The 27,496-nt window shown below is 39.4% G+C and overlaps 1 protein-coding gene across 1 annotated transcript in view; it reads left to right on the top strand.

Annotated features, from left to right (window-relative positions):
• The window catches only part of LOC133650234 (roundabout homolog 1-like), a 63,463-nt gene extending 36,847 nt beyond the window's left edge, over positions 1-26,616 (top strand). Inside the window, exons 10-20 of the mRNA XM_062047243.1 lie at positions 884-1,055; positions 1,162-1,359; positions 1,453-1,495; positions 1,599-1,711; positions 2,110-2,427; positions 4,410-4,505; positions 4,625-4,760; positions 5,486-5,719; positions 9,025-9,329; positions 22,469-22,663; positions 23,167-26,616. Coding sequence (XP_061903227.1) covers positions 884-1,055; positions 1,162-1,359; positions 1,453-1,495; positions 1,599-1,711; positions 2,110-2,427; positions 4,410-4,505; positions 4,625-4,760; positions 5,486-5,719; positions 9,025-9,329; positions 22,469-22,663; positions 23,167-23,306 — 1,950 coding nt within the window. The 3' untranslated portion in view covers positions 23,307-26,616. The remainder of the gene's footprint in view (positions 1-883; positions 1,056-1,161; positions 1,360-1,452; positions 1,496-1,598; positions 1,712-2,109; positions 2,428-4,409; positions 4,506-4,624; positions 4,761-5,485; positions 5,720-9,024; positions 9,330-22,468; positions 22,664-23,166) is intronic.
• The last annotated feature ends 880 nt before the right edge of the window (positions 26,617-27,496 follow it).

Below are 27,496 nucleotides of genomic sequence, written 5' to 3'. Positions count from 1 at the left end.
ATTGAATTCAGTACTTTTATAGGTAACGACCAAATTCCGTCAGTACTGCCGGGTACCGATTCACTTAAAATCAAACAGTTCTATATTTCGATATATTTGTTGTACGTGATGTTACATCCAGTAGCAGACCCAGGACCGCCTCTTTCACTTGGCGGGTAAACAGGCATATTCGTAGTAGACTGCTTCTAGGTAATGTTGACGTTTTCCATGCCAACAAAGCAAGCATGCCGGGTAGAAAGCACTCAAAAGTAAGGTTCCACTGTTCTAAATGAGCTTGCTTGATGCTAATTTACATTGGATAGGCCATATACATGCTATTAATTGGCAGTAGCAATTTCATGCGGCCAATTGCACTAAGTGCTAACTAACTAAATGCATGTGACAAACAGCTGGTATGTAATAAGTACACTACTTAGAGTGTAAACACTTTTTAGGGCTCAACAAAAACAAAACTGGTACATTTAACTTAATGACAAAGACTACTTCCAGACTAAAGCAACACACCTACAAAATAAAATTAATGAATACATGCAAATGAGACTCAGAAATGTAATACAATCCGACAATATCTAGACAGCACAGTTATTTTTATCAGCTCAGTGATAAATGTTGAACAAATTAGACTTTATTATTAAACCTATTAAGATTTATGACCACCCACACACAACATTTTTGAAAATTGATGCCTGTGCCGAGCAAAGTATGATTCAAAGACGTGTTTCTATGAAATGTTTATTTACAAATCAATTATTTAGTTCTGTGTTCTCATATGCTGCAAATGCAAATTACGCAAATAGATTTCAAGACAATTCGTCATGATTGCAACTACATGAAACCCTCTCTCACCCAGTCCTTCAAACCTAATGCAAATGATTGTATTCAGGTGTGGTGCGTGGAGTCGGATGAGCAACTGTACCAAAACTGGACAGTTAATAGCAGCCGGCATAGTCTTGATGTTTATTTCCTGCAACCAGGGAAACGCTACTGGATTACTATTGCCGCAGTCAATGGTGCTGGAGTAGGAATCCTCAGTGACCCTCATGGAGTCGTCATAAGTAAGCAAATTGAAACTTGAAAATCGAATTACTGTTTGTATCTTTTTTACTGTGTTATTCCAAAATTAACGTTTTAATGGAGTTAATTTGCTTTTTTGTATCAAAGACCCACAGATTGGTTTTACCTCTGAGACAGACAGCCACAGACTGGATCAGTCTACCTTTTTGGCCCTGCTTCAGGACCCGATATTGATTGGCAGCATCGGTGCCCTCTTGTGGTTCATTTTAATGGTTGCAGCTGTCTGTCTTCTAAAACGCCACAGCAAGATGTGTCACCTCATACCAGGACGTGACCGGGCTAAAAGTGTGGAACATCATTAGGAAATATTAAACAGTTACCAGTTACTATCCCCTTGTTACTTATTTAGCATGCTTTTGTGATTTTTCCCATTCTCAGGTTTGCATAGATTAGCCACTGAAGATCTCTTCATAAATCACAGGTAAAATATGTCCTTTGATAGACTAAATATTTAAGAACTGTAAATGTGTAAGGAAAAGACAAAAACCCTCAACATATTAAACATTTTCTACTATGGGATTTAGGATAACAGTTCCAGACTCTCCTTGGATTTCTGGGAGTTGGAGACCAGCGTTTAACCAGAAGTACCAAGACTTGTGGGTTCAGGGTCACAAACACTCTGGGATTAGCAGCACAAGTGAGTACTGCGTTTGAACGTCCTTGACGCTACTGCACATGCGTGTGATGTTGGACATGGAAGCGGATGTCTGGGCCATATTTCATAGATCAAAGTTAAGAAGTCAAGAAGCGTGGGGAAACAAGGGAAAGATATGAGTTCAATCAAAACGGGACAGTTGAGTGTTTACAGTGGTTACGTTTTAAAAATGGATTATTTCTGACTTTCTTGTAGTTGTATTAGTTTTACACACGCAGACGCAATAAACTCCCAAGATGCATCTTATCATTCATGTTGTTTGTAATGTTTCAATGTATAGTCTAGTATTTGTTGCCTTTTGATTGTGGTCCATTTTGCAATACACATCAGCAAACAAGGATGTTAAAACACATTTTCTTTGTATACATTGATTTCATCAGGTTTTCCAGTGCCAACCAAGAAGGACCCAGGCTGTTTGAACCCAGATTTTCCAGTTGTGACTGACAGCTGCAGTGTCTATGGCACCTTTTATGTTGATCTGATGGGAAACGGGCTAAAGACCTTCAACAGTCCCAGACAATGCCCTAAAATGCCTCACGGTCTGCCACAACAGCAAGGAGCTGAGACCATTCAGATATTCACTCAGTCTGCCCCCAAGACCTCGCCCCACACTTGTCGGGATGCATTACCATGGAAACAGTCCATTCGACCTCAGCCCAAGATGGGTGTGCTCAGGGAAAAGAGCCACATCAAGCAAGGTGAATCTGTTTATTACATTATGACCACTTTGTTGGTACTATACCTACAGTCATGTTCCTTTGTTTTTTGTAATGTCTGGTATTAATTGTCATCAAGGAAATATGTAAGGAAAGGTGAAGTGGTACTTTCTGAATCCCGAAGAAAATTGTGAGGTGGTCTGTTGTTCTCATGCAGAGATAACGTCTACACAAACTTTTATTTATTTTGAATTAAAAACAGCATTAACTCACTAAAACAGTATTAGAAAATACACAAGAAAGATTATTAATACATTGGCACTACTAAAAATAAAATAAAATATATTACTAACGGTAAACTACAAGTTTTTTTTAAATACAATATAAAGTGCATATACAGTAGGGCAATAACATCCATTTCCCCTTCCAGAAATAGCAGCATTATTAAGCCTCATGGCACATGATACCAAAGAAATGTTCAAGCCTCTCAATCAATCAATCAAAGTTTACTTATATAGCCCTTAATCACAAATGTCCCAAAGGGCTGCACGAGCCACAACGACATCCTTGGCTCAGATCTCACATCAGGGCAAGAAAAAAACTCAACCCACTGGGAACAACGAGAAACCTTGGTGACCGGTGCAATGGATGCCGAGTGGATACAGTTAATAATGTGAGAGTCCAGTCCATAGTGGGGCCAGCAGGGGAACCTCTCAGTTGAACAGTGCAACAAGGGGAATCTGGGACAGCTCTCTGGTGAGAGAGGACAATGTGGCTGGAGTTATTGGGGATTGAGCCTAATTGAGATAGTGTCCTCTGTTGTACCACTGCCTCCACAAACTCCAGCTCATACCTACCACAGAGCCTACTCTCCGGATAAGAGGGTCAAGCCTATGTGTGTCTGCCCCAACAGACTGCTGCATATAGAAAATATATGCACAGAGCCTGGAGCATGGTACGGTCGTACATGGTGGCAAATGTTGTGACCCCAAAATGCAGAGACAGGTTTGCAAGTGCAGGAAAAAAGGACAGAGTTTGCATAAAATGCATTCTGACTGGCAACCAACAAGTGTGTCCTGATTAGCAATCAGGGACAGGTGAGGGAGCCAGCGCTCTGACCAGAGGAGTGGTCGTAAATGGAGGCAAACAGGAGCGGGAAATAAAAATAAGAGCGACGGACAGGAAATGATACAAGACAGTGAAATTAACTGTTGTGTGAGATCATGACAGAACAAACATTAAAGGAGGCAAGTCTCCTCAAAAAGTCCTTCTTGTTTACACTGTGCAAATGTTCTTATTGTCCAGTTGTAGACCGAAGTATTTGTATGTTGACTCCTACCTCTATACATCAATGATAGGATAGAATATACTTTTTTTCATACCACAATGGGGAAATGCCACGGTTGCAGATTTAAGGTCACGGTTCATTACAGCAAGGGAACAACATGTAAAGCACAAAACTGCTTTGATTTTGTGTAAATAGCTTTAATGGTTTTGAAATGGAAATGGAAATGGTCTGTACTTATGTAGTGCTTTACTATTCCTGAAATGATACCTAAAACGCTTTACATTATATATTACATTCAACCATTCCCACACACATTAACACACTGATTGCAGAAGCTGGCATTCAAGGCGCTAACCATTACACATCAGGAGCAAAGTAGGTGAACTGTGTTACTCAAAGACACAACGGCCGTGACTAGGACTGCAGAAGCTGGATACAAACCAAGAACCCTCATGTTGCTGGCAATGCCGCTCCACCATCTGAGCCAAACCACCCCAAACATAAAAAACTGCAAAATACAGGCAAAAATTTGACTATGAATACATACCAATATTGCCATCTCTTTAATAGACATGAATTAGGCATTGTGGCAATAGCAGACTCTATGCCTTAATACAAGACAGGACACCTCTAAAATTATTTGCACCAGTTAAGTTCACATTGTAGAGAAAAATATATATTTAATATCTAATGAAAGAATGTTCCTCAAATATATAAACCAAATTTTAATTTGCAGAGTTGCACGCAGTGAGCAGTGTCCCAATCGTAGCAACCGGGTACCAGGCTGGTCCACCTCGTGTCAGCAAACAGAGATTCAGTCACATCCCATCAGGTAAGCTCCCTTAATATCTCTTAATCCAGCAATTATAATTATGTGTTCTGAAAAACTGTATCCAAGAACTTTAAATAAATTCACGTGATGCCAAGTTTTATATCTGTATGTATATCAAGGGTATACTCAAGGTTCTGGCTGTCCTCGGCTGCTGCATTACTCTACATCCCTACACCTATTGGACATGTGGCCACCACCAGGGCTATTACACTTGGAGGAAGCTCCAGACACTCACAGTGTGACGTCTGATGAAGGGTAAAATGCACAAAGAACAACCCATCCATCTATTTTCTACCAGGTATCCCGATCAGAGTAGAATACACCCTGGACAAGTCCCTTTAGAGACAGACAACCTTTATACAAATATTGACTGAACCCAGGCTACCTGCATAGAAATCAGCCATGATAACCCTTATGGTAGTAGTACCGCTTTAGTATTTCCACATTCAATCAAACATATTAGCTCAGTTGGTATGTTGAGTGTGTGTTTGTTTTTAATTGTGAGTTTGGTGTATTCACGGGGTAGTTACAACTTCATGTTCATGCTGAGATAATACTGTTATAGGGGATTTTTGTCCACACTAAAGCAGAGTGGAATGCATAGGGAGTTCATTGTTCTATCCAAGGTCAAAGCACAATGAGTACACGCTCTATTTTTATCTTTGCAAACAAACACTCATAATATCCTAAATAGTCGGATGGTGGTAAAAGGTACCAGGAACGAGACGAAGGGAGATGCTTAAGTTAACTTTCGGTTTCGTTAGACAACACCCGAACAACTCAGTAAATGAGATTGGTGTCTGTGCCCCCTTAAAACACTGAAGATAGGTCATTAATGGGTCTTCTACTACCCAGATAATACAATCATGGCAGCAAAGTAGTGGCACAAGAAGAAAAGCACAATAAGGTCCAGTGTAACCTGACTGTCTAAAAAATATAATATATACATATACTGATGATTTTTTCTGCATTCTTTTCAGATCCAGTCGCTCAACAAAGATGACAGAGGACTTGGGCTCTCTCCAGTCAGTGTGTGGTACCTCAAGCTACCATGCACAGCAAGGGGCCACTGCCTCCAACAACAGCTGTCTCTCCTACAGCCACCTGTCTACTGCTTCCCACATTGCATCTCTGGAGGAAAAAAAGGACGGCACACTGACAGCACCGGAAGCCACTCAGTATCTGGAGCTCCAACATGAACCAGAAGAATCTAGGTACGTAAAGATACAATTTGATTGCCTATTTATTCCAAATGATTATTGTCATGTATTATTATAAATTATTTGTATAATATCAATATTAATTTAAATGATATTACATTAATACAAATTTAGATTTAGAATTTTGTTGCAGTAAGGTTTCCCCGACTACTAAAATAATGAAAGGGGTTGAAGCATCAGCGTCTGCAGCTAGTACTTACGACAGGGGGAGAGAGAGATCGGGTTGTTACTTACATAAACAGCATATGAATGTGAACAGGTAGATAAGTTTGTAACATAAATAGTCAACATATGAATGTAAACAGGTCAACATAAAAGAGAGGGAAGGGAAAAGGTAGATTCTCTGGCAGGAAACATAACTACACGATGACACGATGCTTAAGTCAGCCATGACTATAAGCTTTATCATATTTATTTGTTTTAAGTCCACTCTTGAATAGAGAGGGCATGGTTGTAAGGTGTTATGCCGAGTGTATTTATGCATAAGCTTGTTATACTTTTTGTCCGTTTAAATTGTTGATCTACTAGAAGGGGCCCAAGAGTATATTTTCAACTTTTCAGGGTTGTGTATATGTTAGGGCTTAGTTAAATGGTAAATTGGCTATACTTGTATAGCGCTTTTCTACCTTCAAGGTACTCAAAGCGCTTTGACACTATTTCCACATTCACACACACATTCACACACTGATGGCGGGAGCTGCCATGCAAGGCCCTAACCACGAACCATCAGAAGCTTGGGTGAAGTGTCTTGCTCAAGGACAAAACGGACGTGGCGAGGTTGGTAGAAGGTGGGGATTGAACCAGGAACCCTCAGGTTGCTGGCACAGCCACTCTCTGTGTAAGCCACTCTCTGTGTAAGCCCTAACTAAGTATTTTTCATTGTCCAATCTGATTCGTTAGAATTTTACACAACTATCAGGCATTGTTCTTTTACAAAGAGTGATTGATATGTAGTACCACACTCTGACTGGTCATTAGTTGTCAGTAACGCCACATGGATGTAAATGTAACCGCTACAATGACCCTGACAAAGTTAATTAAAGAAACATATCACAGGAATACAGTCTTTCAATGAGCACAAAACACCAATCTCATTTGCACCACAAGAAAAGGCTGAATCAGTCAATTAAACACGGTAGAGATTTAATGGTTTGGTGAGTACTGGCGGAGCGCCATGAAGACCATCAAAGCTGACTGTCCATCCATCCATTTTCTACCGCTTGTACGTCTTGGGGTCACGGGGGGCTGGAGCCTATTTTCTGCATTCGGGCGGAAGGCGGGGTACACCATGGACAAATCGCCACCTCATGGCAGGGCCCACACAGATAAACAGACAACATTCAAATTCACACAATAGAAAGACCCTGAGCCCAGGGATCAAACTCAGGACCTTCTAGTTGTGAGGCAAAAGCACTAACCCCTGTCCGACCGTGCTGCCCCAAACCTGACTAGAGAAAGTAAAATAGTCATAATAAGGTTTAAACTGTAAACTGTACGTGAAGCAAAGTGTAAAAACAAATCTGCCTTTATCAATGAAAAAAAAATTCTAAAACTTTTACAAATTAAAATGGAAAAAAAATTACCCCGCGACTCCGAACGGGACAAGCGGTAGAAAATGAATGGATGGAAAAATACAAATTTAACACTCAAATAAACATACGACTTTTAAGAATCTAGGACAATATCTAACGTTTCATCCGTCAAGAAAGTATGTTGTGTGTAATTTTTCGAAATAAAACTTTGGTTAAAAGATATCAGTGTGTATAAATATGTTACGTGGACATTCAACAATGCCGCAATAATAATGTGGTAATTTTGGTCACAATAACTGTGATATACATTTTTTATATCATTACATCATTAGTCCTCTTCAATGTTGCAGGTTGTGTTATCCACTTTGTTGCTATGTTTCTTTTTCTTTGTTTTGTTAGCTCACATTTGATCATGCAAGATTTCAAGCATGGAGGACTAGATTCTGATCAAAGTCATTGTGTGTGATGTGCTGTGCTGACATTATTGGAGCACACCAGACACATAACATTCAAAAATGTTCAATGCCTTTTTATCTTCACGTGTGTCTTTTACCGATAATAAAACTCTTCAGATTTAGAAAATCTTAATGTGCGTACCCTGCTTTAGCTGGAGTTAGAGGGGAATGGGAATATTATTTTTTGCCTTTGTGGATCTAAAGACCTAACAGTTACTGCTTTTTAGCTTCTGTCACTTAAGGACAGCTGTTTGGTGAACAAAGCGTGACGCTGGATTCTCCAACATTCATACATCTGTACATGAATGTGTCACTAGGGGTGTCCTGATCGGATATTGATATCGGATATCGATTCGATCTCAGCAAAAAACAAGCAGATTGTATCGGCTTTCATTTAATATCGCCGTTGTAAGCGCTCCGATAAAAGCAGTCCTGCAGCGTGTTTACTTGTGCAAAGCTGAACAGCCAGTTAACATTTAAATGTCCTCCAATAAGCACACAAGATGGGTCTTGTATTTTCACATCATTTACAAAAGGTAAACATGGTAAGCTATAGGGCACTAGGAGCTAGCAGCTACACAACAGCTAAGCACACAATATCACACAAGCTAGACACGCAAAATAAGTGTCCTTAATTAGATAGGTTGATTGGCAACACTAAATTGGCCCTAGTGTGTGAATGTTGTCTGTCTGTGTAGGCCCTGCAATGAGAGGTGACTTGTCCAGCTGGGATAGGCGCTAACACCCCCCGCAACCCCGAAAGGGACAAGCAGTACAAAATGGATGGATGGACGGAGTTATTTAAATTTCATTTAATTACATTACATTAAAACAAAGATACAATGTTATGGTTAAGGTACAAATCATACTATTTATAGTCACAGCAGAGAGTTGGGGGAGGGGAGCGCAATATGTTTTCTTCTTCTTACAGGGGCGTAACAGAAAATAATTCTTAATTGCCTAATTGAACAATGTTGCAGTCTTAAATAGCACATTTGTCAATACAAATGAGTATCAAATAATTAAAGTTGGATGTTACTTACACATACAGTACAAAGATTATAAGGCAGAATATATTACCGGTACTACAAATTGCAAATGTATGTATGATTTGTGCTAATATCATGGAGGATCGATATCATTATCGGCTAATACTAAAGGGCCCAATATCGGTATCGTAATGAAAGTAAAAATGGGGGACACCCCTATGTGTGACAAGAATGTAGAACTCATTACTGCAACTATGAATTCTATATTTGTTAGTATTTCATGTAATGTAGTAACTGACCACATCATTGTTTTATCTCAACAGTGACCTCCAGCCTCTTGCCACCAGCCGAAGCTACAACTCTGAGATAGTTCCCCAGATGGACTGTTACACTTCCTATAAAGTCCCCCCCTTTGGGTTGCACTGTGCCCGCCTTCAGAGCTCACCTTCCTCCTGTTACAGCGAATGGGACAGCTCCCTGTGGAACACCTGGAGCACGGTCACAGACGGAAACTTTGCGAGCGCCCGTACCAGCCTCATCAGCTCAGTGGACAGCTGCTATACTAATGACAGCAGTAACTTTAGCCACTTTGTAACGGCGGAGTCTGTTAGTGGAGCCTCTTTGTCAGGTAAGCTGAAAATTTATGTTTTTTCATAGCTGTTGTAAAAACATCACAATTATCAGTGTTTGTAGAAAAAAATATACCAAAAAAGACATTACCCACTATATAACATTGAATTACATACAAATTCTAACTCTTTGAAAATAATACTGAAATACCGTGTAACTTCTACTGTGGCTTTCAGCAAGAGTTACAAATAGGCTGCATCAGCATCAAGTGCAACCCATTCAAATCTCAATTTCAGTTGTACGTAAAAAATACAGTAAGTTTCAGGCTTATTTTGTGAAATTATGGTTAGGAAACACTTATTAATTTTTACTGATTTGCCCCCACATTTCAACAGTCAATTACAGAAAAACCCATTACAAGAGCTATATTAGAAATGTTGACTTCCTTAATAATAATAATAATAATAATAATACATTTAATTTGTAAAGCACTTTACATTTGTCAATCTCAAAGTGCTACAGAGTTTAAAAGGATACAAGAGTAGTTAAAAACACATAAAACATCTAAATAAAAAAATAAAAATTTAGAAGGCTTTTCTAAAAAGATGAGTCTTACAGCTCTTTTTAAGCAACTGTATTCTGTGGGGCCTGCAGGTGCATGCTCGGGGAGGGCGTTCCACAGTCTTGGGGCAGCAGCAGAGAAAACCCTATTGCCCTTGGTGCAGTGCTTAGTCCTTTGTGTTACGAGGGTGTGTGTGGATGTTGAACAGAGGGTGCGTGAAATGGTCTGGGGGGTGAGGAGCTCCTGGAGGTAAGGGGGACACATTCGTGAATGCACTGATGGGTGAGGAGGGAGACCTTATACTCAATGCTGATGACACCCAACTCTACATGCCCCTAAAGCTGAACAACACACCAGATTGTAGTCACCTGGAGGTGTGTCTAAATGAAATTAAACAATGAATGTCCACTAACTTTTGGCATGTTAATGCGAAGGGAACGGAAATGTTGATTATCGGTCCTGCTAGACACCGGCACCTATATAATAATACCACCTTAAGACAACCAAACAATTACACAAAGCGACTCGGTAAAGAATCTGGGTATTATCTTTGACCCAACTTTCTCGTTTGAGTCACGCATTCAGAGTGCTACTAAAACTGCCTTCTTTCATCTGTGTAAAATCGCTAAAATGCGTCCCATTTTGTCCATTAGCGATGCTGAGATCATTAATCATGCGTTCGTTACGTCTCGTCTCGATTACTGTAACGTATTATTTTCTGGTCTCCCTATGTCTAGCATTAAAATATTACAGTTAGTACAAAATGCGGCTGCTACACTTTTGACAAGAACAAGAAAGTTTGATCATAATACATCTGTAATGGTTCACCTGCACTGGCTTCTTGTGCACTCAAGATGTGACTTTAAGGTTTTACTACTTACGTAAAAAATACTAAACGGTCTCGCTCCATCCTATCCTATCTTGTACCATATGTCACGGCCAGAAATCTGCGTTCAAAGAACTCCGGCTGGTTAGTAATTCCCAGAGCCCAAAAAAAGTCTGCGGGCTATAGAGCGTTTTCTATTTGGGTGCCATTACTCTAGAATGCCCTACTGGTAACAGTTAGTGGAAGCATTTAAGTCCCATCTTAAAACTAATTTTTATACTTTAGCCTTTAAATAGACCCCTTTTTAGAACAGTTAATCTGCTGTCTCTCTTTTCTGCTCTGCCCCCCTCTCCTGCGTGGACAGGTTATCATGTGGCCATTAATCAGTTTCCACAGAGGATGCGCTAGCTGTTCAATGTTGGGACCGGGGCTGGACTACTGCTCTATGCATCAGTTGGTGACGTCTCGGTGCTCCGACTTGTCTCCATGCAAGAGGATCCAGTCCCACTATGGACTGGAATCTCACATTATGAATTCTGGACCCGGGGTGACCACTCCTTATGCATCAGTCGGTGACGTCTCTGCTCCCCAATATGTCTACATGCAAGATGATCCCGTGCTGACCTCACTATGGACTGCACTCCCACATTATTAACTGTATCTACTCGGCATCCATTGCACCGGTCACCCAAGGGGGGATCCTAACATCTGCGGTCCCTTCCAGGGTTTCTCGTTATTATTATGGGGTTGAGTTTTTACTTGCCCTTATGTGGGATCTGAGCTGAGGATGTTGTGGCTTGTGCAGCCCTTTGAGACACTTGTTATTCAGGGCTATATAAGTAAGCTTTGATTGATTGATTGAATAATATATGTATTTTTAAATCTGATATTTTTCTATAATACTAATTAAATTGAATAGAAATTGCTTGCCAGCTTCGAAGCGATTCTGGACCACCATCCGCCGCCTCAGGAAGGGGAAGCAGTGCACTGTCAACACCGTGTATGGTGAGGATGGTGTTCTGCTGACCTCGACTGTGGATATTGTGGATCGGTGGAGGGAATACTTCGAAGACCTCCTTAATCCCACCAACACGTCTTCCTATGACGAAGCAGTTCCTGGGGAATCTGTGGTTGGCTCTCCTATTTCTGGGGCTGAGGTTGCTGAGGTAGTTAAAAAGCTCCTTGGTGGCAAGGCCCCGGGGGTGGTTGAGATCCGCCCGGAGTTCCTTAAGGCTCTGGATGCTGTGGGGCTGTCTTGGTTGACAAGACTCTGCAGCATCGCGTGGACATCGGGGGCGGTAATCTGGATTGGCAGACCGGGGTGGTGGTTCCTCTCTTTAAGAAGGGGAGCCGGAGGGTGTGTTCCAACTATCGTTCCAACTCCTCAGCCTTCCCGGTAAGGTCTATTCAGGTGTACTGGAGAGGAGGCTACGCCGGATAGTCGAACCTCGGATTCAGGAGAAACAGTGCGGTTTTCGTCCTGGTCGTGGAACTGTGGACCAGCTCTATACTCTCGGCAGGGTCCTTGAGGGTGCATGGGAGTTTGCCCAACCAGTCTACAAGTGCTTTGTGGACTTGGAGAAGGCATTCGACCGTGTCCCTCGGGAAGTTCTGTGGGGAGTGCTCAGAGAGTATGGGGTATCGGACTGTCTGATTGTGGCGGTCCGCTCCCTGTACGATCAGTGTCAGAGCTTGGTCCGCATTGCCGGCAGTAAGTCGGACCCGTTTCCAGTAAGGGTTGGACTCCGCCAAGGCTGCCCTTTGTCACCGATTCTGTTCATAACTTTTATGGACAGAATTTCTAGGCGCAGTCAGGGCGTTGAGGGGATCCGGTTTGGTGGCTACAGGATTAGGTCTCTGCTTTTTGCAGATGATGTGGTCCTGATGGCTTCATCTTGCCAGGATCTTCAGCTCTCACTGGATCGGTTCGCAGCCGAGTGTGAAGCGACTGGGATGAGAATCAGCACCTCCAAGTCCGAGTCCATGGTTCTCGCCCGAAAAAGGGTACAGTGCCATCTCCGGGTTGGAGAGGAGACCCTGCCCCAAGTGGAGGAGTTCAAGTACACTACCGTTCAAAAGTTTGGGGTCACCCAAACAATTTTGTGGAATAGCCTTCATTTCTAAGAACAAGAATAGACTGTCGAGTTTCAGATGAAAGTTCTCTTTTTCTGGCCATTTTGAGCGTTTAATTGACCCCACAAATGTGATGCTCCAGAAACTCAATCTGCTCAAAAGAAGGTCAGTTTTGTAGCTTCTGTAACGAGCTAAACTGTTTTCAGATGTGTGAACATGATTGCACAAGGGTTTTCTAATCATCAATTAGCCTTCTGAGCCAATGAGCAAACACATTGTACCATTAGAACACGGGAATGATAGTTGCTGGAAATGGGCCTCTATACACCTATGTAGATATTGCACCAAAAACCAGACATTTGCAGCTAGAATAGTCATTTACCACATTAGCAATGTATAGAGTGTATTTCTTTAAAGTTAAGACTAGTTTAAAGTTATCTTCATTGAAAAGTACAGTGCTTTTCCTTAAAAAATAAGGACATTTCAATGTGACCCCAAACTTTTGAACGGCCGTGTACCTCTGAGTCTTATTCACGAGTGAGGGAAGAGTGGATCGTAAGATCGACAGGCGGATCTGTGCGGCGTCTTGAAAGTTAGCGCCATCTCGCCAGCCAATTAAGGTTGCAAACTTTGTTTTGCTGTTGAGTTTTCTCGACTCTTATGAATGTGCAGTATTTGCTAATTTTGTTTTCATAGCTGATTACTCTCCACTGTAACGTAGTGAACAGTATACCAAAAATGTATTATGTTGTTTTGCTACTTTGCATTCAAGATAACTTTGCGGTTAGTATTGTCTCCTGCTTGTCTCTTGTTTAGCTATTGTATTCTTCGTCCTCCAGATATTTGAAATGTAGTTTATTTTACATAATGGATGCAAGGATTACTAACCTAGAGACCAAAAACAAACAGACTGCCAACAGTAAAACAACACGTCAACTGAAAATAATTACTTTCTACTAATTTGTATGGTCGATTAGGTCGACCTGTTATCGCGACAGTATTAATCAGAGCACTATTCAGTTAATACAGTGCATCCGGAAAGTATTTACAGCACTTCACTTATTCCATAATGCAATAAATCAATTTTTGTCCTCAAATCTCCACACACAATACCTCATAATGACAATGTGAAAACACTTTTTTTTTTTTTTTTATTTGCAAATTTATTGAAAATAAAAAACTCAGAAATCCCATGTATGTAAGTATTCGCAGCCTTTGCTCAATACTTTGTTGATTCACCTTTGGCAGCAATTACAGCCTCAAGTCTTTTTGAATACAACGCCACAAACTTGGCAGACCTATATTTGGGTAGTTTTGCCCATTCCTCTTTGCAGGACCTCTCAAACACCATCAGGTTGGATTAGAAGCATTGGTTTTCATCTTGGATGTCTCGGTACGTTGCTGCATTCATCTTTCTCTCTATTCTGACTAGTCTCCAAGTTCATGCCGCTGAAAAACATCCCCACAGCATAATGCTTCACTGTAGGGATGGTATTGGCCTGGTGATAAGTGGTGCCTGGTTTCAAAAAGAAAGGCTGTAAGTACATGCGATTTAAAAAATGTTAATCAATTTGCAAAATTTTTAATTAAAAAAAACTTCACATTGTCATTGTGGGTTATTTTCTGTAGAATTGTGACAACAAAAATGTATTTATTCCATTTTGGAATTAGGCTGTAACATAACAAAATGTGGAAAAATTGAAGCGCTGTGAGTACTTTCCGTATGTACTGTATGTTACCACTTACATTGCTGAATAAGGGAACCACAATGTTAGAAGCACATTTTGCTGTTATGAGATACACCATAATACCTTCACGGCAATAATAAAAACATTCTTAAATGAACAACTCTTTTACAGTGCCAGTCAAAACAGAGCATACATTTCCTAAAAAAAAGCAGAATGCCTGATATATGACTGTGTTGGATCACATTGGATTAGTAAAGGTCTACCTGATGTTTGTGTGTAATTTTGCAGTTATCCACTAGATAGAGCCCTAAGCTAATAAAAGTCCCAACTATCCAGGCAGACAAGCAGATCCATCTGTCAAGCTTTGCCATTTTACAAGATAACTTGTCCTGTTGGTAGGTTTGCACATGTGCATAATAGGTTTGTGTGTGTGTGTGTGTGTGTGTGTGTGTGTGTGTGTGTGTGTGTGTGTGTGTGTGTGTGTGTGTGTGTGTGTGTGTGTGTGTGTGTGTGTGTGTGTGTGTGTGTGTGTGTGTGTGTGTGTGTGTGTGTGTGTGTGTGTGTGTGTGTGTGTGTGTGTGTGTGTGTGTGTGTGTGTGTGTGTGCACGTCCATGTCTGAGTGGATTCATTGATAAATATGCGCGAGTTGGTCTGTGTTGGAAGACAAGACAATTTGATATCTAAGGTGGCAGCAGGCAATTACTTAAATTCAGCAACTTTAATCGATCAACCTTTCCCCTAGTGACACCTCATCAGTCACTGTGCTCGCCTACTGCAGCCACCGTTCGACTTTATTCATGTACCTGCTCTCTCTGGCTATGTTCGCATGTACTAAAATTGTATTATTTCAGAAATAATTATGTCTTTCCATTTTTCACATGTTATGTGTCCACATGCAATATCTGTAATTCAATTGTAGGCCAAATGTGGTTCCAAAAAGCTAGTAGGCGATTTTGGTCATTGAACCCCTCTAGGTGTTACTGGTCGAAGCAGTCTGGTCTAATTGTTAACATAACTTTCTACACCTCTTGCATGTGGTCAGTAATGTTTCAGTGTATTTAAATGGCATCTGCTTGTTGTTATGGGAATCCTAAAAGGCATAGAAAACAACATCCCGTCATATCTAAAATACTTTTGCAACTACTTTAAACTACGACGCAAAGGCTGCAAAAGTACATTTTTAAATTAGATTGAATGCTTGCTTTGTATCTACAAAAGTATATAACATTTTTAATGCAAAATAAAAAAATACAAAAACTTGTGATGTTAAATTCTTAATTTTAAAGACATGTATTTCAGCTCCTGTAACATGTACAGTCATCCCTCGCCACGTTGCGCTTTGAAGTTTGCAACTTCACTCCTTGTCAGTTTTTGTTGTCGTTATTTTTAAACATATTCTATGAATATTGGCCTAAATTAACCATACAAATTTCTAAATTGACTAAAAATATCAACACGACATGATATCGATGATGTACGATACAAACAATATAAATATGGCTGATGATAAAGCTTTTAATACTTTCACTATATCATGTCAACGCACGTTGATGACAGATTCTAGCTTTGTCCTGCAAATTTGACAACGACAAGCGCACAATGGTGTCTTCAAAATAAAGTAGCATCCGGCTAATGTCCCTCCACAGTGCAGTTTCTAACTCACTTATCCTCGCTTCCATGGTGGAAAATAAACTGTTCCTTACAAGTACTAATATCATTGAAGGACTAGAGGACAAGAAATAGCTAAACAAGCTACATATGAAAAAAAGGGTTAAGCAGATCGAAACAAATATTGACAGTAACGATGCCAAGTATATGGTCGATATTATAATGATTAGATCGATGTTTGTTATTATCACAAAATAGTTTCTAATCGTTTTTGTTAATGTTCACAAATTTAGTAAATAAGATCCAATTGCACTATTGACTTTATTATACATTTTGTATGAAATAAAAGGGAATAAGGAAATAATCTAAATATTAATTGATATTGTTACACGACCATCCTGTTTTTTTCAGATTACAGTTGTGATTAAAAATGTATTTATTTATTGATTCCGAAAATGTTAAGTACAAACAATGGTATGACCAATACTGCCCCTGTAACTACTTGCTATTGGATCGATACCCAAATGTGTAATATCACCCAAAACTAATGTAAAAATATTGAAAAAACAGAAGAATAAGTTTTATTACATTTTAGTATAAGTGTAGATGGATGCGCATTACAGCAAAAAGTAACCAGTTATTAATAGTAAAAAACAAGTGTATTAATAATCGTTTTGAGGAATTAAATCAACCGGAAATAATGCAATATGTTAGGAGCCTTTTTTAAACCATTTTGAATTGGTTCTATTACCATTTATATGTCAAATAATATATAAGGATACATATCGTCATCATAGGAGACTACAATATATATATCGCCATATAGATTTTAGGCCATATTACCCATCCCTACATTACAGTACTATTGGCCATTAGATGAGACCAAGCCAATCAGAGCTCGCTGTTCAGTATTGTAGCCACTATACAGCATTATTATATTGGATTAAAGGGGTGTAAAGGTGACTATATTGGTGTCTTTTCATGTCTAGAGGGCTCTTGTAATGTTAAAAAATATATATAGAAGGTCACAATGACAAAGATTGTGGATGACTGCCAAGAGGGTTCACTGTGTTCATTTAATTCTGCTATTAAACGAAGGCGCTCAGGTGCTGAGAGCAATGGTGAAACCTTGTGCACCCTGTTTGAACGTATAAGACAAAGAAAAACACAAAGACATAACAAATTATCGATGCCGGTAAAATAGTCAAGTTCATTTTCATTTATTGTTCGCTTAACTGACTTCTTGATTATCGGCTGAGGCCTATTTGACAGCATGTTTCTGAATGATTAGAAACATGCAATCGACAGTGTCCCTTAGCATTTTGGCTAAGAGTTGCACGGACCCAAGAGCATAACTAGATCAAGATGCTGTCAGAAGTCTGTGCGTAATGCGGACGTCGTACCATAATGGAGCTTTTCGGGGGTCATGTGGTTGCAACTCAGCATTTGGTATGCCCATCAGACATAATGCAAGGCTGAGCCAGGAGTAGCGACATTGACATGTGCGCCGTTGGGGATTTAGGGCTTGGAGCAACTTCCAAACAAGTCAAAATAGAGCTGATGTGAGGCAGTAGGAGAAAAACCGAATGCTCCTGCTGCTCTCGAAAGCATCGTTCTAGAAATACGTTTTTTTAATCAATTTATTACAGTGAACCATTTCCCATATTTAGAAATTCAAACTTCAGATTTATGCATCTCAACCATTAATTTACGATATCACAAAAAAAAGTATGATTCGATTTTATTCACAAAAACGCCTGGTGAAGAATTTATATTCCTTCTGATGTACAGTAGCACCCACTAGGGTTGCGCGTTATAAACAATATCTTATACAAATGATATACATTTGGATAACGATAGAGCTTTTAACATTATCGTTTTATTGTGATAATGCATGTTGATGACATTCTAGCTGTATCTCGGCAATTTGAAACTGACAACCAAACGGACGTGTCGCCAACACAATGTATCATTCTTGCTAGGGGCTAACGTCCCTCCACACAGCCATTATCTGTTATTGTCTGATTATAATTGTGATCAAAAGTGGAATTATTCATTGATCTTGAAAAATTTAAGTATCAGTATTAGTATATATGACCAATCCTGCCCCTGACAAAATAACAGTCATATACAATGTTTCTCACTGGGATGCTGACTAATGGGATAGTTGTATCTTTCAGCACGAGAATTGTGCTCTGAGTTGAGCTGGGGAATTCAGCCTAGTCCTCAGGTAAAAAATGCTGAGAACCAACAATCATCTTGCTTAGTCTTTCGAGCAATGTCTTCCGGTTGGAGTTGAGAGCCAGTAAGTACCCACTGATTTAGGTGATCCTTAGTTTTAGTTTAAAGGCCTACTGAAATGAATTTTTTTTATTTAAACGGGGATAGCAGATCTATTCTATGTGTCATACTTGATCATTTCGCGATATTGCCATATTTTTGCTGAAAGGATTTAGTATAGAACAACGACGATAAAGATCGCAACTTTTGGTATCTGATAAAAAAAAGGCTTGCCCCTACCGGAAGTAGCGTGACGTAGTCGGGTGAACATATCCGCAAAGTTCCCTATTGTTTACAATGATGGCCGTCAGAAGTGAGAGAGATTCGGACAGAGAAAGCGACGATTTCCCCATTAATTTGAGCGAGGATGAAAGATTTGTGGATGAGTAAAGTGCAAGTGAAGGACTAGTGGGTAGTGGAAGCTATTCAGATAGGGAAGATGCTGTGAGAGCCGGGGGTGACCTGATATTCAGCTGGGAATGACTACAACAGTAAATAAACACAAGACATATATATACTCTATTAGCCACAACACAACCAGGCTTATATTTAATATGCCACAAATTAATCCCGCATAAAAACACCTAGGTGTTTGTTATGCTAACTCCTAGCTCCTAGCTACTAGCTCGAGCTAGTTATAGCTCGAGCGGGTTATATGGACGGGATCCCGTCCATATAACTCGCCAATACAATTCAAACACCTGCACAACACACACACTCACTCAGCCCAAAGAACCGTTCACCTAACCCAAGGTTCATAAAGCTTATATATTTAACCAAAGTTACGTACGTGACACGCACGTACGGGCAAGCGATCAAATGTTTGGAAGCGCGCGGGTGGGACCTGATATTCAGCTGGGAATGACTACAACAGTAAATAAACACAAGACATATATATACTCTATTAGCCACAACACAACCAGGCTTATATTTAATATGCCACAAATTAATCCCGCATAACAAACACCTAGGTGTTTGTTATGCTAGCTCCTAGCTCCTAGCTACTAGCTCGAGCTAGTTATAGCAAGCGATCAAATGTTTGGAAGCGTACTCACGGTATCGCGTCTGCGTCTGTGTATCCAAATTAAAGTCCTCCTGGTAAGAGTCTCTGTTGTCCGAGTTCTTCGATCTTGACTGCATCTTTCGGGAATGTAAACAATGAAACACCGACTGTGTTGTGTTGCTGACTTCCCTCGTAAAATACTCCGCTTCGCACCGAAAACTTTCTTCTTTGCTTGCTCAGCTTCTTTCTCCATAATGCAATGAACAAATTGCAACAGATTCACCAACACAGATGTCCAGAATACTGTGGAATAATGAGATGAAAACAGCTATTTCGTATTGGCTTCAATGGGGAAGCCATACCTCTGTTAAACTGGCTACATCACGCGTATACGTCATCCTCCAAAGGAATTTTCAACCGGAAGTTTAGCGGGAAATTTAAAATTGCACTTTATAAGTTAACCCGGCCGTATTGGCATGTGTTGCAATGTTAAGATTTCATCATTGATATATAAACTATCAGACTGTGTGGTCGGTAGTAGTGGGTTTCAGTAGGCCTTTAATGGATTTTCAAAGTTGACCAACTTATGTAATTATTTATGTAATATAGCATTAACTTTTCAAAACTTAATGGGGATACAGCAACAGCAGCTCAATAGCTAGCTTAACTCTTGCTAGTAGCTGGACGAGCAGTGCCTCCGTGAGCGAGGCGCTGTGTCGACATATTTCAGTCAGAAATAAAAATATTAGACATATCAGCTATCCAGCAATTCCATTCAGCTGATGAATGACGTAAGGGCTCATTTGGAGACCGCAGACACATATGGTGTCTGTTGGCGTTTTTTTTAATGGCGTTTGTATTTTCAAAAACATTTCTCCTATATGAAAAAACGTATTGCAACATGTAGTCCTGGGCTGATATTCGATAAGTCAGTTAACCAGACGATAAATGAAATTGAAGTCTGTAAGTTTGATAATCGCCATGTATATGCGTTGTTACGGGTTACAAGAGCATTCACTCTTTTGCAACCGTTTCAGCAGCTGCGGGCGTTTGTACGACAAATAAACGGTAATGATGATAACCGTTGTAAAACACCCGACAGTTAGGATTACTGTATTAAATTTAAAGTATTTAAAAAAAACGTGATGATAACCACACGTTAATAACATGATGGAGCCCAACTGGTGTTTGCTTGCTAGCTAGCTTAAATGCTGACATGTAAACAAGAGACATTAACATCTGTCCTCATTAAGAATCGTCATTCCCCATTGAAAAATTGTATAAACACATTACAACTGATCCAAGAAAGTGTATTATGTGTCTATTTATTTTAGTTATTAAAATACATATGTGTATAATTACTTTTTGAGCACATTAAACAATACCACAATAATTATGGTAACAGTGATAATTTTGGTTATAATAACTTCATTTAGCCATTTTATCCATTGTTTTGTTGAGTTGAGTTTGAGTTTATTTCGAACATGCAAGCATACAACATGATACATCACAATTTCCAGTTTCTCTTTTCAACATGTTCGAAAAGGAGTAGGAAGAAGCAGAGTTTATTTAATCCTACCCCTTTGCTTTTACATAACAGTTGCTAAAACTTTTGTTCACTTCCTGTTCTCAATTTATTCACAATATACTCCATAAATAATCACAATAAAAATAAATAAATAAATAATAATGGGTGAAGTAAGTTATATTTCATATGATGAGATAAGTGAAATTATTTTGAGAATGAAAGAATGGATGGATGAATAATTTCAGCATGTTTATCATGGTTCTTCTTCTTTGTACTTTGTAAACACTTTAAGTTTGAAGAGTTTCTTGAAGTGGATCATATTAGTACATTGTTTGATAGCTTTGCTTAATCCATTCCATAATTTAATTCCACATACTGAGGTATTGTTTTGGTTGTGTACCCCTCCCCATTTTTAACAGAGACAGAACCCATTGTATTGCTTTTGGTTGTGATTTTTATTCAAGTGCAGAATTTGGCTTAAAGACAGAATATATGTTATTTTTATTATGTGTTTGTTTTATTTAACTTAATATTTAAAAGTTTATATTTCAATTAAAATGTTAAAATATACAACAAATACAAGTTTATTGTATTTGAATGGGTATACTTGCATTACTATTAAGTATTATCATTACACCAATCAGTGGTTATTTGGTCTCCAAAAAATATTGGCAATAATATTGTTTATCGGCAGTAATTTGTGGTCAATATATCGTCGAGCAAAATTTGATTTTCGCCCAGAACTAGCAACATGCATTTTCTTTCCCTGGGATAATTCCAGACGCAGTTATTGCCGGTCTTGTGCCATAAACACTGGCAGCGCGGTTTCAATGAGAGCACCTTTGGCGTGCTAAAAAATTATTATATATACAGATTGTACTGTATACAGTTGTGCCATTTGTGTGCTGCATGTTTTACAACATACTGTAACAAAACACCACGGTTACTTGGAGCATGACTTGGCACTCAGCATCAAGGGTTGGAATTGGGGGTTAAATCACCAAAAATGATTCCCGGGCATGGCACCGCTGCTGCCCACTGCTCCCCTCACCTCCCAGGGGGTGATCAAGGGGATGGGTCAAATGCAGAGGACACATTTCACCACACCTAGTGTGTGTGTGACAATCATTGGTACTTTAACTTAACTTAACTTAACAAAGTGAATGTGGAGGGCCAGCTGGTAGTACACGCAAAAACCTCATTTAAATATGGCAATCTGCACCACTATTGCACTCGTTTTCAATTGCGTGGGCAGTCTTAGTAGATCACATGCAACACACCCCCTAATAGTATACTTTGCACATGTTATTTAGCACTTGTTATTTGAGATCTTAGGAGATCAGACCCAATATTTCCTCCCAACAAGTAGGTTTTCCTTTGTCTTTGTTGTCAAGAAGCTTGCTGATGAGGGGTTCTGTAGGTTTTCTGTCAATTGTGAGGGGCGTGGTGCTCCACCTGCTCAATATGTAAAGAGCCTTGAGATAACTTGTGTTTGATCATACATATTGATCCAAGTGCCTTGTTCAGTCTACCTCGACTCTTGATCAATGAAGTGTCCCTGATTGTACTGCGCATAATCCTCTCAATATCTAAATAATCACTATGTCACGTTCTTCTTCTATGTCCAGACTTCTCACCACCCGCCTCCCCTCTCAGCGCCTTGTATCCCTCAGCTTGTGCCGAGGGCAACTCACTCAGGGATCTGGAGACGATTCCTGCATGGGACTGGAGCAGGAACTGGATGGAGGAAATGGAGGCTCAGTACAATGCTCACTATCCTGGCAGGAATACAAAACCTGTCAATGCAGAGGGAACTCTTACAGGTTTGTCAACGCCAAGTTTTCATGCACCAATTGGAAATGTTAGAGGTTTCCAAGAATAGATCAAAGTCCAATGATTCACTGAAAACTAACTTGCTGATGTTTTAAATATGCAGTATTAACTTTGGATTCATGTCTGCTTTTCTGTAAGAGTTTCCTTAGATTACCATAAGTCCAATCACTACACAGTATATGGCGTCTTTGAAATTATCTCTTTTTTTCTGTAGACTCATTCGAGATATAAATCTTTCTTGGGCTGCTCTTACCATCATCATTTCTGCTGGCACACATACTAATCATTTCCAAGTAAATATAAATATGCCACCTAGCTTTCAGTTTTTGATTACAGTACAGATCATTTTCTGTTCTCTGTTCTAATTGTTATTATTTTTTATTCCAAGAGATATATACAGTATATTTTTTCTATTGCAATATTTTTGTTGCTATGAAAAAGTTTGCCCCCTTTCCTGATTTATTCATTAATGTTTTGCATGTTGGCAGTATAGCTCGGTGTGGCCGTGCCAGCAACTTGAGGGTTCCAGGTTCGATCCCCGCTTCTGCCAACCTAGTCACTTCCGTTGTGTCCTCGGACAAGACACTTTACCCACCTGCTCCCAGTGCCACCCACACTGGTTTAAAAATGTAACTTAGATATTGGGTTTCACTATGTAAAGCGCTTTGATTCACTAGAGAAAAGCGCTATATAATTCATTTCAATTCATTTCATGTTTGTTACATTAAAATGTTTACAATCCTCAAGCAGGCTTAAATATTGGACGAGATAACTAAGGTAAACACAAAATGCAGTTATTTTAAAGTGATGATTTTACAAACTGTCCAAACCTACACAGCCCTATGGAAAATATTAATTGACCTTCTGGAGAAGATCTACACTGCTTACAAAATGTTAGGCATATTTTTTGGATGAACGATAAACTTTCAGGTAGGGATGGGTATCTTTCACATTTGAACCGATACGGTACGAATTCCCGGGACCTGGGATCCGATTTCCATACCAATTTTTGTTATTTTTTCTGTGATCACGTAGTAAACAACGTTATTGTTTAATAATAAAACCTATTCTTCAAAATTTTACATTAAACACTGAGCTGATAATGATAACTGTGCTGTCGTTTGATACTGATCGGTGGCCGATCGATTGGCACATCTCTAACATAAACTTTAGTCTCTCTTTAAAATGTTAACATTTTTGAAGACACAAACTATATCAAATGCCATGTTTACACTGCAGGTCAATTTAGATTTTTTTGCCCAAAAGTGACATGTAGCTGATTTTTTTATGTCAATGTGCACGGTACAATTACAACATTTTTTAAATCGGACCCATGCCTCTTACATATTTAGATAAAAATTTGATATGTTTGTGATGCAACTGCAGTCTGGCCGATCGGGTTGCATAATACGTCATAATAAAGCGACAGATTTTCTAATTCTTCGCCAAAATAGTTGGTCGCAAAAGAAATAGTGCAAGATTTGTTAGGAGCTGGTACATAGTTTAGCTGGATGACACCAAGGATGCAAAGACAGGAGGCAGACGGTGAGTAAAAATAATATTATTCAACGTAGACAGAAAACTCACCCACAAAGGGGTGGAGAAAAGAACAAAAGAAGGCGAGTGCAAAAGAAAGTGCACGAGTCACGGAACTTCTTTTGTAAAGGGAACAACACACCTACGTGAGGCAAATATGCAAAGCAGTAGGCATGGATGTGTGTTTTTGTTTAATTGACTAAATATGCACTGGAAAGCTTTTAACTATTGTTTAGAATTAGCTACTTATCACTTACGGAACTTTCTACTCATTTAGTCCCGTAGTGTAAATGAGTATGAGACAGTGTCCAAAGAAGTCAATGGGAGAGCATAGAGTGGGTTGTTATTTTGCAGTAAAACTAGACATTCATTGGATAAACCCTCGTCAGTAGGCCAGCCTGGACGCTGGGCTTCTGGATGATGATTAGATGGTCGGTCTGAGGCAGAATCCTTTATTAACATCATGGTCTGCGAATCCAGGCCAAAAAAAGGAGAAAATCCAATGACCTGGATAAATGAGAACTTCCATACAGACAGAGAAAATCCATGATGATTGGTTGGTGTTTGTATGATGAATCACAATTGACTAAGGTTAGGGCAAAACATTACGGACTTGTCAATCAGAGGAAAGATAAGGCGGGTCATCAAAACTAGTAAGCAAAATCATAACAGGCACGCACTCATGTCACATGACGATGAGGGAGTCAGAGACAGAGGAACGCTTCAAGTTGACCACTCAAGAAAAACAAGAAACATACTTGAAAATGGCGGAGGGATTCTCTCCCGCAGATTAGAGTTTTCCTTTAGTAATGAAGATGACGTCCAGAAAACCCACAATAATCCATGTCCTTGGCCATATCTAGACATATATACGTATAATATTGAGCCTACGAATCATTCTGTAATTGTGGACTATCAACCAGAGCATGTTGTAAAAGAATGTAAACTTATTTTCAATCTACCCGAAAACATGTATTTAGGTAAAAATATCAAGTTACATTACAAAACATCTTTGACAAAGCATGTTGTAATATAAGACACATTTTCATTTTGTTACGTAGTTAGACCGGATGTGATGCGTAGCGCTATAATTATGAAGTATGTGGTTAGTATAGGAAGAGGTGTCTTGACATAGTTTGACGTTGCGACATGAATAAACAATATTACATACTTCCTACCTCGGTCTTTCCTCTTTGCTGAGGTTTCATTTAATCTTACGAAATAAGTTAGAGTAACTTACAACCTACATTTTATGTTTTCAATGCACTCAGCTGTAAACCAAACACGGAAGTGAAGCTCCACCTCATTGCGAGCGGCAAAACACGACATGATGTCGGCTCACGGCGATTGAAGACGAAATAGTATTTTCTTGTCGGAAGAACGGCTTTCCATAGTGTGGCTTTGGACATGGGGTTTCCATAATGTACTCTTTTCCTTGTGCATTTCTGTCACTATTTTCCCGCTCATGGCTTAACAGTATTCATTCATCCATTGTCTACCGCTTGTCCCTCTTGGGGTGGCGGGGGATGCTTGAGCCTGTCTCAGCTGCATTCGGGTAACTGAACACAATTAGGTTTTCCCATGCCACAGAAAGGACCGAGGCTCAAAAAGGAGTCAGGACGCTTGCACGTTAATCGGGCGTTAAAAAATGAGCGCCGTTAAATTAACTTATAGTTTGCGCATTACTATCACGTTAACTTTGACAACCTTGATAAATAATGAACTCATTTTATGATGTAGGCCGAAAATGAGCTTCCACTCAATTGAAGAACAGCAGAATTTATCGAGCGTGACTCGTTAGCATGCTGCGTTCACGCTTAGCTATGTCACTGTGGCGCTTAGCTAGCAGGGGAGATTGCCCCAACAAAGCCAAATGGTTTGTGTAAGATGCTTAAAGTGCAAGTTTAGCAGTTTGTGGCTCCAGTACAAACAATTTAATGCATGAATAAAGCCGGGGGATGAAAACATTTATAAAGCACGCTCCTGCAGGATACATTTAAAACTTGGAAGATTGGGCATGAAGGCATTTTGCTGGTATGAATGTGAAATGGGTCTTAAATTGTAGCCATTATAGTCCTAAATAGGTTGTTGAAACTTGCAGAGACCCTGAAGTAAAATCATCACTTCTAAACTGCATTTTGTGTTTACTTTTAGGTCTGTTTGATGATTGGTGCATGATGAACAAAATACAAAGAATAAATAAATCAGGAAAGGGACAAACACTTTTTCACAGCACTTATATTTGTCTTCATGCAAACTGTAGGTTGTAGTGTTTTTAAAAAAAGAGTCTGATTTTATTTACATGACTATATGTCTAAGTATTGATATTCATTTGAACTAATTTAGGATTATACTGTAAACTTGTTTTTATCTGTATTTTTATGTATGCGTTAACATATTTTGTAGTGTTGTGCAAACAAAAACGTTCCTACGTTTGAAAGTTACTTTTGCAAAGACTTGATATTTGAAATGTGTTCTGCATTACAAAATAAAAAATATACTGTAAGAACAGCTAATGGGTCATCTGTAATATGTTATTTTATTGCTGGAGTATACCTGCTTATTCACTGTGACTATACTTTTATTTCTACCTTAACTGTGGAATTTTGATATCTGAGTGTATGTGAAATTGTACATTTGTTTGTGGTTCTTGCCATTGGGTAAGTAAAAATGCCTTGGCAGTCTCAATACTCAAGAAATTATCAAAACAACGTGTGAATATCACTTGTGTAAAGATTTGCTAATCAAATAAACAGTGATGGGCAGTAACAAGCTACATGTAGCTAAGCTACATAGCTTAACTTCATTTTCCAGTAGCTTGGCGGTAGCTTAGCTACTTTTTGAACGACTAGCTTTTCCTGTAGCTTAGCTACTTTTAGAGCCATGTAGCGAGGTAGCTTACATCATGGTCTGCGAATCCAGGCCAAAAAAAAGCAGAAAATACACTGACCTGGATAAATGAGAACATCCATATATATGGAGAAAATCCATGATGATTGGTTAGTGTTTGTAGGATGAGTCACAATTGGCTAAGGTTAGGGTGAAGCATTACGGACTGGCCAATCAGAGGCAAGATAAGGCGGGTCATTGAAACTAGTAAGCAAAATCATAACAGTCACTCACTCATGTCACATGACGACGAGGGAGCCAGAGACAGAGGGACGCTTCAAGCTGACCACTCAAGAAAAATAGAAACATACTTAAAAATGACGAAGGGATTCTCTCCTGCAGATTTGAGTTTTTCTTTATTGATGAAGATGACATGGAAACCCAGAATAATGCGTGTC

This window comes from Entelurus aequoreus, linkage group LG05, assembly GCF_033978785.1.
Source record: "Entelurus aequoreus isolate RoL-2023_Sb linkage group LG05, RoL_Eaeq_v1.1, whole genome shotgun sequence".
Classification (NCBI taxonomy): Eukaryota; Metazoa; Chordata; class Actinopteri; order Syngnathiformes; family Syngnathidae; genus Entelurus; species Entelurus aequoreus.
The sequence above is the reverse complement of the archived record's forward strand: the minus strand, read 5'-3'. Positions and strand labels throughout refer to the sequence as shown.